Raw genomic sequence first — 18727 nt, forward strand, 5'->3', positions numbered from 1 at the left:
TGTTTTATGGGCTGAAATTATTCATTGATAGAAACGTGGGATCCTCATGTGTGGTAGGAAGCAATTCCTTGAATGTTAAAAAGTGGTATAAAGGATTGGGAGTTTAAAACTATGTTGTTGCAATTCTTGGATCTGGCTTAGACCTTTCTCGTTTTCCCTTTTGCATGTTTTAGGGAAGCCAATGGACTGGCTAATTCGCTGGCTAAAAGGGGTGCCTTGTTGTTTGAGACTGTTGTCATCAATGATGTAATCTCCTTTGAGAAGTTTCTAATAAACTTAAAGAACTTTCTGTCAAAAATTTTTTTTATCCAAGTCCATGGCAGCTAATTAAGTTTGGCTCATTCAAGTTGGTTAAACTGCCAAAATTGCTCGACTAATTCCGGATTACAAACTAGGAAAAAAAAATGAATTGGCCATTTCTTCACAAAAATATCGAAAAGAACTAATTTTCAAGATAGCATCACCAGATTGACCCCCTAATGAACCAAGGGTGTGGTTTTGCATAAGATTGAAACTTTAAACAATTCCAAACCTTGCAATTTTTAGTATAAAAAATTCTTAAAATATATTTTTATCTTTAATTATAAAATTTTAAACTCTAAAAATTAGTTCAAATCAAGCAGATTTATATGCACGTGAGAATGGACAATCCAGATAATATGCTGCAAGAAATCTTTTTTTCTCCATATACATTCATCTCAATGTCGAGATGATCATTAAATATTTTTCCAATATCCAAAGACTCGAAGGCTTTTGTAGGTGCACCTAAAATCTACATCGTAAGGAGTCAACTTTATATAAACTTTCTGCATACCGATAGACATTCACCACAAATTAAAAATGTTTGGCACAACGGCATATTTTGACATCAATATTTCTGCATTTTTTTAGCCGGGAATTCAATTACTGTGCAAAATCTTCTCACTACGATTGATTCTTGAATACAATTTCCCCATTGAGCTCGCCTAAGGGACAGGAATTTGCCCTTCTCTAACTCTTGCTCATATCATGCATCATGTATGATGAATTTGGATACAGCAAACATGCTAATCTTATGGATTTACCATGTTAACCAGCAACGTTATCAGCAGGGGGAGGTGGGACAACTGCTTGCCGTCGTTGCCGTTCTCTGAGGTAGAGGACTGTCAAAAGGCAGATAAACAGAGTAATGATGGTCGCATTACCCTCATCCATGATGTTCGTCTCAATCCATGCCCCAAATTTGGGATACATTTCAGGAAGTGAATCTATTATTTCAACCTGTAGCCACAGCAAAGATCGACCTTTTGAGAAACAAATGTAAGTGACCCCTTGAAATCATAAGGAAAACTATGTATGTGCAATTTATTACAAAATAAAAACGTATGCATACGTGTTTGAGCTGTATATGTACTTATCGTGAAAGATAAGGTAGTAGGATGCATTTGCAGATACAAATGTACCACGCATACTTTTCTTCCATATTTCTTATATGAATCAATTTGGTTCTTTACCCAAGCTAAGAATGTCACATAAAGACCTTTAAATTCCTTGGACCTAAAATGCCAGCCATGGAAACCTAACCCACTTACCCACGGCGTAAATGAACTATGGGTCACTTCAATCAAAAGCTAAAAGCTGTAGAGCTTTCCATGCTCCAAGACCGCTGATAGAATTTACTAGATGGAATAGGATCATTACATTCAGTAAGAAAAAAATATAGGAAATGGAAATAATCCACAAGTAAAACATTCGGACGCCAGGTTTTCGAAAGCACTTGAAAAGAGAATTTCCTAACGTCGTTTGAAATTTTGGATAAAGAGAAGGCCAAGAAATTGCTGGGAAACTCACCATAAAACTACCAGCATGGTTCTTCCTTATCCAGATGCTCATAAGAGCAAGGGTGACAGGCAGCTTAGCAGCAGGATCGTTTTCTAAGGCTTGATCATAGTACCGTTTTGCTAAATGAAGATCAAGAGGAAGCCCTTGGCCATGTTCATACATGTATCCAAGGTTGAACATAGCCTGTGCATTAGATTGAGAATGTGCATGCGTGTAGGCCTCAGCAGCACGCTCAAAATCCCTTTCAGTTCCCTGCAACAGTGACGAGTTAATCAAACTTCTCTACAACAGTTTTTTAGAAAGACAATCTCTTGCTTCTCCAATACAAGTAACAAAGTGTTAAATACCCATTACTAAAGAGTGCAAGAGAAGGCTATGGTCATTTGATTAGGAGCTTTTGACAGTCAATCTGGAATTAAGAGACATTTTCCATCTCATTACAACTAAGTGAGGTTGCGCTCCTTTTGGTGAATGAACACCACCAACCAGGTGCTAACATGTGGAAGCCTTTATTATCTCCCATTCATTTTGCTATTGGACAGCAGGACCAGATTAAAAGATCGAATGGCCCAACAAAGTAATTAACTAGATCGTTAAGAACTGATTGTGAAATTTCACAAAGAGATGCATGTTTAATGAGACAATAAGGAAAGGCATTCTAAATTTGGGTAATCTGCTCAAATTGAACAGAAAATGAGCAGTGTTTATGTTGGTTCCAAAACAAAGGGTACTAGGAGACCTTTAGCGAGCAAAGGACAATCAGGATGGCCTATAAAGAATGCATTGTGCAGTGTGTGCATGTAAGTTAGTGTGTGAGAGAGCAAACCCGGCCATAGTAGTAGGCATCCCCGATGAGAAGTGCAGCATGCTCATTACCCTGCTCTGAAGCATGCCACCACAAAGAATGTGCACGCTGATGCCTCTCAGCAGCTGTGCAAAATCCTGACTCCCCAATACACAAACTTCGTTCCCCATATTTGTCAAGAATCCATGCAGCATTACTTTGTGCCACCTCATATCCCAGCTCAGCCATTCTCAAGTATAACAGTAACGCTTTACCAATTTCACCCTTTAAGTATGCTTCAAGAGCCCAACGAGATAAGGAACCCCAAGGTCCTCGCTCAGCAACTATTTTGTACAATGTCGCTGCCTGTTATCACAAGGACTCCAAAAATCAACATCATAGTTTGACACCGAGGAAACTATTAAGAAACATGTTACAATGCCAGAAAGAAGCATGTGTGTGTGGGTGCAGAGAAGAAAGGACAAAAAGATGAACTTACCAATGCTAGATCCTTTTTGAAGCCTATTCCTTTCTGGAACATTTTTGCTAATTGGTAAAATGCCTTTGGTTGTCCAAAGTTGGCAGCTGTTAAGAAATGCCTGCTAGCTACCCTCACATCTTTCTTCACACCGATGCCTTTAAGATATAGAACTCCCAAGTTATAATGCCCACTAGGTTCATCGTTTTTTGCTGCCCTCTCGAAATATTCTCTGGCCTGAAAAGGAAAGCTAGCCGCAATATCAGTATGAGTTGCGTAAATGGCGTGCGGCCCGAATAAGCAAATCATTCTTCAAAGTACCAATAAAAAGCAACTTAAAAAGCTCAGGCAAAAATTTATCAACAGAAATTGAGCCATTTGACAACCTCTGCTCAAATAAAAGAATAGAAGTGATAGATAAATGTTAGCTTGTTATAACAAGTAGCTAATAAGGGCCACATCACATAATGGCACTGCTTCAGCACCTCTAAGTTGTATTGCAGTTGTCGTTGCCCAGTCAACAAATGTAAATATGGAGTAACAGGGAGAAATTTATGAAAAATCATGTATCTTCAAGTATTTTACTTACTAACCAAGGGAGAAACACATATCTCCTAAAGAAAACTGCAGTGTGAGCACTGGCTGCAAGAGTGGTTGACCTCATTATCACATTTCATACAACATAGTTTTTGTCATGTCCGAATTATATTTAAATGGCTACTCCAAGTGTATAGACAGCTCCTATGTCTTTACATATAACAATAATCATTTTGCTAGGAAACAATGGCATATAGGTGGGAGGCATGCCATAGTTGTCTTTCGAACCCTTGTGTTTCTTTTCCCATAAATTCTGTTGAAAAAAAAACCTGGCGGAGTTTGATAGTGCCTCTTTCCAACTTGAAAAATCTCTAGAACGAAGTTCTTGCTAGAATGTGCACATATTTATGGCCTGTTTACCTTGGTAATATTATAATTACCAATGCTCTGCAAAATAGAAGCCTTCAACTTCCTGATATCAGGGCCCCTGGCAAGGATAAAAAGGAATGATTCACCATGTTTTCATCTAGAATGAATATGCACATGGAAGACATGAGAGAAGATACTCGCAAACTTTGGAATGTGTCAGGCTTGCACGGATACATTGCAGCATCATATCAATGAACTGGGGGCGTTGGGTCCCTCCAATTCTCTGGAAAACATGGATGAATAAAAACAGAAATTAAATTGGGGCATATTTGGGATTATATTTTTCCCTTTATCTTGTCAAATTAGATTTTTTTTTCACAGGTATTTTTGCTAACCAATCAGGCTATTTGGTGAAGTACTCCAACCAGTTTAAATAGGATCACATCTCAGATGGTGTTGGTAACTTCGGGGAAGTCAGATGCTTTATGGTCGTGAGATGCTCTACTTTGTTCATATTTTCACAAACATGGAAAGGGCAATTTAAGAGCCAACTTGGGATGCACGTTTGATAGCATTAAATTCATCATCCAAGTAGTGAGGTAATGTTTTAGAGCAACCTCAGAAAATTAGTAGAGCAAGAGGTAAGCTAGGAAGGTAATGAAGAAAATGGTAGAGAATAGGAAAGTGGAGTGTCATGGGAGAGTGAAGAAAAGGTGGTCAAGAGAAGTAATGCTGCGGATGTAAGCAAGGTTCAAAAATTCTGCAGCCTGGCCGTGCAGGTGACCAAGGGGCTTAGGCAGGCTGCCTGGGCCTTATGGTCCCTAGGCACCCTGTGCCCCAGGAGAGCGCAGAAAAATGCCCCCAATTTCCCCCAAAAGGGTTTTGGGGCCATTGCAACCCCCCAAAACCCAATTTATTTTCCTTGGGAGAGAGAAAAATGACAAAAAATAAAGATTTTTCAGATTTTTTTGAAGATTGAATATTTTTTCAAACTTTACGATTTTTGTGAAATCATAGTGTTTTCTTGTGAAATCGAAGTGTTCAACTCTATACTTTTTTGTGGGTTGAATTGGTTGCGAAAGAAGACTTTAGGCGATCAATGATTTGAGCCAAACTCTAATGCATCTTCAAAGGTTGGTATATTTAAATCTATTTGTCTAGGGTTTCTATTTGTGGTTTAGTTTTTTATTTTTATTTTATTTTTTTTGCTTGTCTAGCTTTTGTTCTTGTAACTTTTCCAAGTTTATATTTGGAAATGTGGCCCATATTCAAGGTGTGCGTTTATTTAACCCAATCTAAATAAAATATCTAAAACTTAATCCAAATGGATTTGTTTTTACTCTATTGGTTGGTCATTTGGTCTTATATTTGTCTCTTGATTGAAAAATGACCAATGCGTGACTTTCTTTTCTTGTTTGGTTTTGTTTTTGTATTTTTAGATTTATGATTGATTTTGTGGCCCATATTCTAGAATGGGTTTTTGTTTGTGTTCAACAGCATTTCACTGAGATTGGGGTAACCCAATCTTAGTAAATGTCAATAAACTTAATCCAAAATTCCAAATGGATTTATTCAAGTTTATTGGTCTAAAATTTGTCTCTTGATTGAGAAGGGAATCTTTCAGTTTTGTGCATTATTAATTATTTCTCTAGATTTGCCAAGGGCACGTTTGACGAAACTGAATTTTAATTTCAGATTTTTTTAAATTTGAATAAAGGTACTGCTGACATTTCATTGGATCATGTATTATCCTGATACATGCTATCTTGTGAATGTTTGACCATCTACTTGTATTCCTAAAATTACTTAGAAAGGCAAGAGAAGAGGTGGAAAATCTTGACAAGAAAGAGGCACTAATCTATTGCTCAATTCTTTTTAGAGTCCCCTCCATCTATGTAGAGCACCAACCAATCCAATAACACTCTCATGTGATGACTCAACGGGAGCATAAAGAAAGATTCCAATAACACTCTCATGTGATGACTCAACGAGAGCATAAAGAAAGATTCCAATAACACTCTCATGTGATGACTCAACGGGAGCATAAAGAAAGGTTTGGTTCAAGAGAAAGAAGCAAACCATCTTCAAAAGAGCAAACACTAACTTTCTCTCTACAAAATGCCCCTTTTGCCATTGATAGGTTTAGAGAGAAAAAAAATCAGAGTATCAGACCCAAAAACCCTTTCGCCATTGCAAACCCTATACGGCCCAATACGGAGTGCTCATAGTTGCTCTATTTCTCGTGCAAGAGAGTTCCTTTGCAAGAGCGGGAGAGACGATGCAAGAGTGCTCAGAGTTGCTTTGTTTCTCATGGCCATGCAAAAAAAAATTTTCCATTGCAACCTAGTAGCGAAAGGCCATATGGAGTTTGCCATGGCAATAGAGAGAGGCTCTCCGCTGAGAGAAAGTAATGACCAGGCTGGGAAGATATTGAGAGGGAGAGAAGGGGGGCTCTCATAAGATGCAAGAGAGGAAGAGACACAAACTTTTCTGACGGATAAATTTAAAGCCGCAAGTTAGCGTTTTCTCAATCTCTTTAAATTCCAGTACCACCTTTCTTTCACAAGATTGCGATTTTGGGGTAATACTCAAATGTCATGCGATTCAGTTAGGTTCCATCAAACGCGGCTTCTACCATATTGTGTTAAAGAATATTTAGATCATGTAATATACTAAAATATCTAAATATTATGGGCTAGTCAAACATACCCTAACTGTGTCATATTTCAAATTTCAATGATATACTTGTTGTTTTATCCTCGACCAATTGCTTGAGTTTTGCAGATCATTTGAATGCTATAAGTCTATAATTATAAATAATAAAGTAATGCTATGTCTCTAATCATAAATTTAAAGTAATTCTTATTGTTTTTTGAATCTTCATATACAACAATTCTATTCTTAATGAAGTTTCATTTTATTTTTCAGGATTTGATTAGGTGAACTTGTGGATGTCTTCTTCTAGTTTTAACGAACTATCTGATCTAGGGTGGAAATATGGACTCGTCCCAAAATCCCAATGACAAAAATTGCGCTGAGTTGCGAATTTTGTAAAAAGTAATACAATGCCAGCATTAATAGATTTTGGGCTCTCATAAGATGCAAGAGAGAGAGACAAATTTTTCTGACATAAATTTAAAGCTGCAAGTCAGCGTTTTCTCAAATCTTTTTAAATTCAAGAACCACCTGTTTTTCACAAGATACTGATTTTGGGGTAATGCTCAAATGTCATGCGATTCAGTTAGGTTCCATCAAACGTGGCTTCTACCATATTGTGTTAAAGAATATTTAGATCATGTAATATATTAAAATATCTAAATATTATGGGCTAGTCAAACATACCCTAACTGTCATATTTCAAATTTCAATGAAATACTTAAGTGTTTTATCCTCGACCAATTGCTTGAGTTTTGCAGATCATTTGAATGCTATAAGTCTATAATTATAAATAATAAAGTAATGCTATGTCTCTAATTATAAATTTAAAGTAGTTCTTATTGACTTTTTGAATCTTCATATACAACAATTCTATTTTTAATGAAGTTTCATTTTGTTTTTCAGGATTTGATACGGTGAAGTTGTGAATGTCTTCTTCTAGTTTTAACGAACAATCTGATCTAGGGTGGAAATATGACTCGTCGCAAAATCCTAAAGACAAGAATTGTGTTCAGTTACGAATTTTGTAAAAAGAAATACAATGCCAGCATTAATAGATTTAAAAAACATTTGGCCGGTATTAGATGCGATTACATCCCCAAGTACCCAAATCCCTACAGATGTTAGAAAAGATATATTGGACCAACTGTAGGGGATCAGAAATAAAAAAGAAGTTACAGAGATCAGAAATAAATAAGAAGCGACAGAAAAAAACCTTGATGGTATCACTAGATCAGTTGATATTTGGGGAGAAAGAGAAGAAGATGAATATGCTCAAGAAGGGGGCTCTATTAATAGCCCATGGAGATTGGGCAGAGAATACCTAAAGCAAGGGGGCCTATGAATTCTTACTTCCATCCCTTGATCTTGAGATTTTGATTCGATTAAGGGACAAAGAACCTCAGAAAACCACTTCAAAAAACAACAAAAAGAAAAGGCTGATAAATATGTTGCAAGATGGATCTATGAAATCCCATTCAATGCCACTAGTTTGAAGAGTTTCCAGATCATGATGGAAGCAGTGGGGCAATATGGGCCAGGATACAAAGTTCCTACACAATATCAACTCAAAGAGGCCTTGCTTAAAAAAGAGTGCAACTCACCCATGACTATTTCAAGACACGTAAGAATGCATGGGGTAAATATAAGGTCATTATAGTGTCTGACACATAGACCAGTAGAAGGCACGGGAGCATCATGAACTTGTTGGTAAATTGTCCAATGGGGGCAAATGTTCCTAAGGTCTGTTGATGCATCAGACAAGATACATGATGCATCTTTCATTCTTGATTTGGTAGAAATATGCATCAAGGAAGTGTGTGAGAGCCATGTAGTTTAGACAATGTTTCAAAAAATGCTAGGCAGCCGGCCTGGCACCCAGCGCCTAGGCGGACTCCCAAAACCTCAGGCGCCTTGTAGTACAAATTCTTTAGATATATACATATATGTGCTATCCAAAAGCACATATATGCATATAGTTGTGTCAATTCCGGAATTTATTGCATTTTTTTTTATTGTAACATACGTTTTCAATACAAACATATCGGATGTTAAGAATAAACTTATTCAAAATTTCAAAATTCAAAACACACAAAATTAAAAAAAGAAAAGTTACAAGTCTAGTCTATGTATTAGTAATAATCTCCAACTCTCCATGTTCCATAATAACATAGACTCCAACTCTCCAACCCCCAATAGTACCCCAAGAATAATTCCAATGAGAAAAGAAAAAGTTCATGATGCTTCTTCAAACCACAAAATATACTTTTGATTCTCAGAAATAAGTATAGCTAAAAGATTTAGGCTTATGGAAATGTTCTTTTAATTTTTGGGGGTTGAAAATAACCCCCATAATCAATTTAACTTTTTTTTTAGGGTTAAAATTACCCCCTTTACTCTTTTTGAGAATCTTTTAAAAATTAAAAAAAGGCCCACAGCCCTAGGCGCTGGGCACCCACCCAGGGACAGCCGCCCAGAATGGGGCGCTTAGGCCTAGGCATACGGCCTAAGGTCTCTTGGGCGCCTAGTGCCGAGCGGAACCGTTTTGAGACCTTGAGTTTAGGTGATTACAAACATGGCTGCAGCCAATATAGCAGCTGCTAGAATGTTGGAGGCAGAGAAGCAAAACATATTTTGGACACCATGCACAAGTCATTGTATTGGCCGCATGCTCGAGGCAATAAGCAAGATGAAAGTCGTGGTTTCAACTATAAGGAAAGCAAAAGCTCTCACAATATTCATATACAACCACACCTATGTGTTGGCTATGATGAGGAATTCCACTGATAAGGACCTGGTAAGGCCCGAAGTGACTAGATTTGCCACCTCTTATTCGTGAATGTGTTCTATTTTGGAGCAAAAACTTAAGGTTGACAATTTCCCCGGTTTGGATCTGAAACCCAAATTTAAGATCCTATCCGAATCTGGGTATGGATCCAGGATTTGGATCCAAAATTCAGATCCATATCCAAAATTTGCATCCGAATAGCAATTCGGATAAAATCCGAGTACAGGTGGATCCAATCCAATTTAAAAAATATATATATATATATATATACATACCTATAGGGTGCGGTTTGTATAGAGCCTAAGCCTAGGCTCTAAACAATCAATTTAGAGCCTACCTTCAAATAGTGTCGAGAAATGTGGTTTTAATACGGGAAATCTTTGTGATAGCCTTTAAATATATTTTTATATTTATTTAAAAAGTTTAAAGCTTAAAAAATAGTGTAGATCGACAGATCAATAAAAACTTGAAAATCTTGAAAATTGACGATCCAAAAATGTGTTATAAAATGCACTATTTCCAAAACTTGAAATCTATTTTTTTCTCATGTCCGTGCATCTTGATGTCAAAATGATCAATTTGAAGATATTTGGACATCAAAACAACCTCTTCTAGTGAAATTTTTGAGGTAGGCTCAAATTTGATTGTTTAGAGCCTCGGCTCTATATGAACTTTTCCCATATATATATATATATATGGGAAAAGTTTATATATGGTTGCATCCTTACCTCAATAGCTAAGGATGCAGCCGTATAAACCGTCCAATTTTTGGATGGTTCAGATTTCGCAATTGAAAGTCATACACCGACACTTTCAACTGGAAGCAACCGGTTACCCTTTTCTTCATTTCCCTTCAATTCTGTTGGCAGTCCAATTTCCTCAAACTCTCCTATTTTGTGCATCTCTCTCTCTCTCTTCTCCCCGCTTCTCCACCCTATGCCACTCTCTCCACAACCCCCCCCCCCCCCCCCCCCCCCCCTCCCAAAAAAAACAAACCCATGGCAGTTTTGCAGTGCATGATTCTCTCGCCATGGTCTTGATCATTGATATAACCTGAGAAAAGTGGAAACTTTTTCAAGTGAAAGCTCCTTAGTGGTTTTCAAAAGCAGTTTTGGGTGTTGTCAATTGGTTTCTTAGGCTCCCTTTCTGACTTTCTCTCTAATTCCCATGCACCCTGTCCAAAGAGAACCACTTTACCTTTTCTGCTCTCTTTGCAAAGTCCATTTGGTTTCGCATAAGCCCCATTTGTATTTTAAAAAAAAAAAAAAACCATCTTTTTCTCGTTTCTGGTTTGGGCTCTAGGTTTCCAATATCTATTGGGAAAATCACGATAGTTTTGGGGTCCCTATCAGTTCATAGGTTTTGGCTTATCATAAAGAATACTAGGTGAGTTCATAATCCAAAATGGTTTTCATAAAGAATACCGGGCCTTTTCTCTGATTCGTGACCAGTGGGGCTTCAATAACACTCAAGGCATTCCTCTAAAACTTCACCTCCATGCCATCGGTAAGAAGTTCTAAGAACAAGCCAATTCCATCCACCAAGACCAACTGGCATTTTCACCACACCTTGAAGACCCACCAACATAGATTTGGTACAATTATTACTAGTGATCACCACCTTGGTGTGCCTCAGAAGAACAAAGAGTCCCTCTTCTTCACTGGTTTCTTCCTCCTCAAATTCACAGGCTCGCCATTAGAGCCCCTCTCCACCCCTTCTTCAAGCATCACAAAATGCATTGCGAAAACCACTGAAATTTGATGAAATTGCAGAGAAACTTAAGCACCAATGGTGGAGGGGTGCAGCAGAAATTGAGCACTCCACACCTCACTTCCCCCTTTCTCTCACCAAACACTCTCTAGAACTTTCTCTCTCTACACCATTTCTCTGTTACTTCCTAATCTAAACAAAGATGGATGGATGCAGATATGAGAGAAAATGCATATCAGGCCTTTTCTCTCTCTAATAAAGCCTAGCTCCCCTCTCTCTCTCTAGTTAATGGGTAGACGGAAGGAAATTGGGCCACCGGTTAGCTAGTTTATATAAATTAATAAATGTAAAACATATATATATATATATATATATATATATATATATATAAAGGAAAAAGCTAACAATAGCTGGGCAGCTATAATGAAAAGTAATATAGGTGGAATCCCAGCCGTCAGATCTTCATCATGTGGTTCAGAATGCATATCACTATATGAATTTTAATATTTTTTCTTGAAATCGGATCATAATGAAATTTTAGACATGTGTACTAAAAAATAGGTGCACAATTAAATAATATATAAAAATATTTTCCAAAATATAAAATGATCGAAATACCCCTGAAAATGATGGGGGTAATTTGGTCATTGTAAATCATTGAAAATAATGTTTTTATATTTTTATATGGTGCACAATAGTGTTAGGTGTATACACCCAAAATTTCATCTTAATCAGATTTATAAAAAAAAATTAAAATTTATATAGTGATATGCATTCCGAACTACATGATGAAGATCTAACAGTTGGGATTCCACCTATATTACTATTCATTATAGCTGCCCAGCTATTGAAAGGTTTACACATATATAAAATAGGGGGAGGAGAAATGGAAGTCACTGCATTTTCCTGCTCTTGTCCTCGACTCAAACTTTTTCACCAGATTTCCTTACTTTCTCACTCTACCCAAGATCCCCATCTTTGAAATATGGGGCCAAAAGATTCTCATCAGGGCTCAGATTCTCACTCCTCATTCAATTCTCTCTCCTCCAAACTTTCCCCTTGCTTGCATCCTGGCAAGAAAATCTCTAAAAATGTACGAATGCAGTATTCTAGCACCTCAAACCCCAATCCAAGCAATGGCCAATGTTTCTTTGGAACTGATCAAATCCATATTTGCATCTGGATCCCATGTCTAGTTTTTGGATCTGGATCCGGATAAGGACATTCTGGATCCGATTGGATCCGAATCTAGATCCCATGTATACTTTTCGGGTTCGGATCCAGACCCCATCCAAAAAATTCTCAGCCCTACAAAAACTCAAGCTCAAGGATGTTTGTATCTAAAGAATGGGTTCAAATCAAGTAGTCCGATACAAGAAGGGGGACGATGGTAGCTGATCTAGTTTTGCCACAAAAGTTTTGGAATGGGGTTATTCACACCCTCGAGGCATTTGAATCTTTAGTTAAGGTTTTGTGCCTTGTTAACCACGAGAAGGAGCTGGTTATGGGTCATATTTAACAGACAATGGAGGTTGCCAAGGAGGAAATGAGGAAGAATTTTGAATACAACGACAAGCACAATTCTCCCATTTTGAAGATAATTAGTGTTTAATGAGACTCATCCATAGTGTAGAAGAACAAGACCAATTGTCAAGGGAGTTAGACAAGTATAGATTATCAATTGGGACACTTTCGCACTTAATTGGCAATAAGGCAAAGGAAGGCACTCTTTCCAGGTAAGTTTAAATTTTGTCTTTTCATGGTGAATTGGTGATTGGAGTACTTAGTTCTAGCAGTCTGGGTTGAACTTCTAATGCCTAATTTGATGTCTAATTTTAATTATATAAGTTCTACTCTATTTATTTTTATACAATATTGTAATGTAGGTTCATGGTGGGTTAATCACGAGCAAAGTGCTAGTCACTTATAGAAGACCACTATGCGCAATTTAAGCTTGACATGCAGATCATCTGGGTGCAAGCACAATTTATTTCCATTGAGATAGCAATCTCTTAGCATATTTAATTTGAGGCCTGCTGAACTCCTAGTTGTATAAATGTTCTTTTATTTTTTTGGTTTCCAAATCACTAATTAATTTTGATCCAATAGATACAACAGGCTTGAGTAAGAAAGACTATATGACCTCATTTTCATTCAGTATAATCAAAAGCTTAAGGAAAATTATCTGGATAGGGATACCATCAACCCCCATCATTGTCAATGAGACGGATGATACATGCATTCGGTTGGTCGATACTGGAGATGATACTGTATTCAATGGAGAGTAGTTGACTTGCAGCCAAGTTCGCAAGGCAATTGGAAGTCAATTTAAGCCCCATGAGAACCACAAGATCTCAATCTTGATATAGGAGAGTGAGGGAGGAGAAGGCAGATTCACAGGAGACCACAGAAGAGGAAGAATATGTGGAGAAGGGAGATGACTCTGTTGATGATGGCATGGCACGATCATCATCAGATGCATCTGTAGTAGTGTTGGAGATCGAGAGGTTGTTGGCAGTGATGATGAAACTCAATTGTCAATTTGCATTTATCATATTTGATGTACTGTTAGACTATGGAGTTGGACTGATGAGTTTTATTGGTTATGCAAGACTTGTAACTTATAATCAGCATTTTTTTGTTTATTGGCAGTCTCGGCACTTAGCAATGAGGAACGAATAATGTAGAATGTTGATTTTGGGAAATGGGCATCTTTTGATCTTTTATACGTTTTTTACTTTTAGACTCTTAAGTAATTCAATTTCAAATTTAAAATTGATATATCAGATTTGCTTGAAGTATGATGTATCAGGCACTTAGATAACGTCTTCATTTGTATTTCTGGGGAAAAAAAAAAAAAAAAAGATTTCCAAGATCAATTTGAGGGGTTTGGTTGGAAGCCCTCACTGGGGCCCAGAACCCTAACTTTACTAGATGAGCCGCTTATGGAACCAGGCACCTGCTCAGCAGACTAGGCGGCCAGGGGTGCGTCCGAATCCACATTTTTGACACTAGATGTAAGAAATGGGAATATGGTGTCAGTGCTGGAGTTTGTCTAGCAATGAAAGGCCTTATAGCTCTCCAGAGATGTAGTCAAATTGAAGTTAATAAAATGAGGGGCATACACCACATCTATTTGGGGTACAATGAGATGGCTTTCCTAGGTTATGAGGATGCAAAGGGAGAGACATCATCCAAAGAGGTCTAATTATGGACATATAGAGCCCAAAACAAGATGGTTGTTCGCATAATAAGCCAAATGCTTCAGAAATAAATCTGTGAAACCTTACAAGAGGATGGAGGATCCTCTTAAAACTCATGGTATGGGTAATTGATCATCCCTGTTGAGGTGCCACAAGAATGACTTCTAAGACCAATTGGCCATCCTTCCTGGAGTAGAAACCAGACAAATAGCTATGCTTTCTGCATGATGAGGAAAGGCAAAAGAGGACAAAGCACCCCTAAGAAGTTCTTAATCTCTGCACAGCATGCCACCTGGAAATGTACTTAAAGAGCACCCCTTGCATGAAACCGGGTGTAATGGGGTAACATTAGGTTCGAGCATAACCTGTGTAGCAATTCACTTTGCTTAGTTTGGTTAATCTTTAATTCACCGTGCATAAGCCTCCAGCATTGGAGGGATGACCATGGCTGTTTTGGCATCAATTTTGCTCAGCATATGTAGCCGAGTTTGCAAACAAGCTCAGGGAACTTGACTTGAGGACACGTCATGTGAGTCCAACATCCCACACTAGCATTTTTTATTGAAGGATGTTCTTTCTGTAACATATTTATTTGGGCCAATATATTAAGTATAATTTTTATAAGGATCTATATGGTACTTCTCAAATATATTATAAAATTTTCATATCAAGGAAAATTACAACTTGAGCTCCATGTATTTTTCAAAGCAGTCAAAATAATGGATGCCTCAAGCAAAAGCATAGGTAGTATCCTAAATGAATTCGATGTTCATGTCCTTGAGACACAAAGAGAGGCATAAACAATTCATTTTATCTCTAGAAAATTGTACAGCATAAAATAGAAATATTTTTGGCTTGAAGATTCAGAATTGAGTTGTGTTGAGATATGCTTGGATCAATGAAGTAGAATAGAAGTCGCAGTGGAACCTACAAGGCAAGCGTAAGAGCTTTCACCCCTTAGAGCCAGCACTTTCTATTGAAATTTAATTTCTCAATGTTCTTCTATTCAAAATTTTAAGCAAGCAAATGCATGTTTCAGGATATTCCAGCAAAGTATGAAGAGATGAATGAGGAGGTTCGATTGAAATATTTTCCTGCCACTTGCATCTTGTGCACTTTTCTCCAGCAACCATGATGGATGCAGGTTTCATGTGGAGGAACAGCTGTTAGATTGGGGAATTCAATCCTAAGATATATGCACTCTAGATGGATCACATGGTGGAGGAAAAAGATAGTTCTAGGACCCGCACAGAAGTTTAGGAACTTCACCTGATAGGTGGTCTCAGAGAGTCAAGGAGGAAGTGATCTCCAAAAACTTCCAAGGAGGTAATCAAGTTATAAAAGTGAAATATTGAAGATGCAACTACAGGCTATCAACAAGCCACCATATAATTACCCAAGAATACAAGCCACCGTAGGTGCCGGATATCAAACAAATGAAAAATGTTAAAAAAGTAAACAAGAGGAAGAACAGTTTTAAAGCACGTCATAAGTGGTGTATTACAAAGGTAAAAATTCTATAACAAGAAGAATCGTTTTTTTTTCTGAATATGAAGAATAAGAAGAATCTTACATTGTCAACCTCCCTCTAGCATGAGTTTCCCACAACTTCTCCATGTACATCCTGATACAAGATTTTTGAAGAACTAGATATCTCTAATGTCACCACCTCCAGGGCATGCCAATGAATGAGGAACAGTTATTGCAAGCCCTTCAGATGATATTTAAGAAATTCTCGTCAACAAGCAAAAGCAATGAAAGGGCAACATTATTCAATACAAAGAAGAGCCTTAGTGTCTGCCTCCAAGACGCCTCCCAACCTAATAATCCATGAATATGGAACAAATCCAAAGCTTGACACATCAAGCCCAGACTGCTAAAGAACTAGCATCAAAGAAAGCCCTTAGGAGCACCCACCAACACTTCCCCATCCAAGAGAAGCTCACTACCCACTCTAAAATTCCGTTCCATCTCTAGATCCTATTAGAAGTACTTCAAATTCCACAATGATAAGTGCCTAGGAAGGAATGTTCATCTCAATATACTCCCACAAATACTCTTTCCCTTCAATTTATCCTTAAGCCTCATCTAGTTTTGTTCACTCCATACTCCTCAAAGGAGTGCCACATCCCAAAAGAGAACCAGGAGAACAAGAGGCATGGGGACGACCAAAGACTATATACGCATGGAATGCCAAAAAGAAAAGCAGAACCACCAATCTCCTGATGAAGGATATCAATGGGATCAAGTATTGCATAGCATTGTGGAGAGGGTATTAAGGAGAAACTATCTGGAGAGCGATGTGTAAGTTTGGACAAGATGTGCAATGCAGTATTTGATTTAGGTTGGGGAGGGGACAGCTTAGGTTGTCCCTGGATGACCTTCTAGACCTTGATACATGCATCACAGAATGTTTTGAAAAAGCAATAGTGGAGGAGCGATCTCATATCCCAAGGTTTGGGCAGTTCCGATAAGCAAGAGGAAAGAAAGGTGCAATGTCAAGATTTCGATGCAATAAACAAGACCAATAACCCAATTTAGTGGTCAGTTTTAGAGTGTTGATAAAGAAGATTCAATTACAAGGAGGAGACTATCAAGTGGATATTGAGTTTCTGGTGTACTTTCGGAGAGTACTTCATAGAACCCCAAAGAGCAGGGTTTATAACTCCATTAGGAAGTTGGTGTAAAACAAGAAACATATACACCATTCTCAGTTGCAATAAATGAAAATAAGCAACATTAAATGAAAGGGAAAAAAAAAGGAGTGACTTCATAAATATTGCATGAGAAAAAAAAATAAAGGCAGAAAAAGGAATATAAAATCCGCTGCAGCTAGAGTAGCGTAGTTGATAAACTCATAAAAAGAACTTCAGATTATTAACGAGGCTCCAGATGTTCTATCAGAAAAAGTATACACATAAGCCATGATAGTCATAACTATCAAGTGCAACAAGAAATTGGTAAATTGCGACAGAGAACTTCATGTTATAGAAAATAAAATCTGACCTTTGTGAAATTCTTCTTTTCCACTCCATGGCCTTTGACATACAAGTACCCAATGCCATTATAGGCAGAAAAATGTTTCTGCTTGGATGCAAGTGTAAGCCACTCCAAAGCCTTGGTATAGTTCCTCGGAACTCCAGCTCCTCTAGTATATATTTCTCCAAGAAGTTCCATAGAATTTGGCTCGCCCTTCTCAACTGCTTTCAAAAACCATGATAAGGCCTTTGCATGATCACGCCTTACCCCTCTCAAGCCAAAATAATAGAAGAGGCCAAGTTTATACATAGCAGCTGCATTCCCTTTTAGTGCCTGATATTCCATTATCTGGAAATCATCATCCTCTTCCCCACGAGATTTTCGCAGTGCCTCCTTATTCTCTTCAGAACCATCATTAATCCTGACTGGTTCTACAATGGGTGAGTCTCTTGAAATGAGAAAGCTAGCCACTGCAGTTTCTGCTAGTTCCGCGTAGAGCTCAACAGCATTCTCAAACAACTGAAACAAGCATCGCACTTAATAGTCATATAGAGAGTTTACTGTCTGAAAAGGACATAGATAAAAGTACATTCGGTAAAGCCAATTCAATGCAAAAGTTATTCAATATGTGAACCAATGACCAATTAGTAGACAGTTTTTCAATGCCTTGTGATGCGCATGTGACAGGATTCATACGGTTACACAAAATGAGGGGAATAGGAAAATTTCTCCATAATCCCTTTGTACTACTATTTCTAGTGACCATAAAAATTTTCCATATACATCCTATGTGTTAAAGGTAGTTATGAAATCAAACTATATAACAGGCATAGTCAGTGATTATACAACTCCTAAACACACCTAAACAACAGAACTTGACATAACTTTTGTAGGAAGCATCAAATGACCCCTTCATCAGAAGCAACATGGAGAACTCCCGACAAAAAACATTTTGCGCTTCAATTTCATGACATGCAAGACAATAATAAATGGCTTCATACATGAAAAGTGAGACCCACAAAGGTGCCCAGATGGGGAAAGGGTCTAACGTTACATGTATAGGGCCATTGATTGTTCAATTATCAAGAACAGAACATGTTATGCACTATGCTCATTGCTTTTTCTGAGTAATTCACTCAAGTTTTGTGAATCACACATTCATGTACATCTTATTCACAAATGAAATCTCATTACTGATCAGGAAAAGGAAAAAGGACCATGGGCTATTATTCATGAATATCACAAATACCTTCAGTGGTATCCTCCAACATCTACTATTACTTTTAATTTTCTAGGCAGGTAATACATAATTCATAGTTCTTCATTAGAACAATCAAGTTCGTCTTAAGCACACATTAGAAAATCCATAAGTACTATGAATTATATACAAAACCACAAGGTTT

At 37.6% G+C, this 18727-nt stretch overlaps 1 protein-coding gene across 1 annotated transcript in view; it reads right to left on the bottom strand.

Annotated features, from left to right (window-relative positions):
• Nucleotides 1-660: 660 nt before the first annotated feature.
• The window catches only part of EBS5 (HCP-like superfamily protein), a 37759-nt gene continuing 19692 nt past the window's right edge, over nucleotides 661-18727 (bottom strand). Inside the window, exons 2-6 of the mRNA XM_006828358.4 lie at nucleotides 17352-17843; nucleotides 3105-3320; nucleotides 2648-2971; nucleotides 1831-2073; nucleotides 661-1260 (exon numbers count right to left, since the gene is read on the bottom strand). Coding sequence (XP_006828421.2) covers nucleotides 1069-1260; nucleotides 1831-2073; nucleotides 2648-2971; nucleotides 3105-3320; nucleotides 17352-17843 — 1467 coding nt within the window. The 3' untranslated portion in view covers nucleotides 661-1068. The remainder of the gene's footprint in view (nucleotides 1261-1830; nucleotides 2074-2647; nucleotides 2972-3104; nucleotides 3321-17351; nucleotides 17844-18727) is intronic.

Source organism: Amborella trichopoda, chromosome 4 (genome assembly GCF_054954075.1).
Source record: "Amborella trichopoda isolate Santa Cruz 75 chromosome 4, AtrichopodaSantaCruz75HAP2 v2.0, whole genome shotgun sequence".
In the NCBI taxonomy this organism is placed as follows: Eukaryota; Viridiplantae; Streptophyta; class Magnoliopsida; order Amborellales; family Amborellaceae; genus Amborella; species Amborella trichopoda.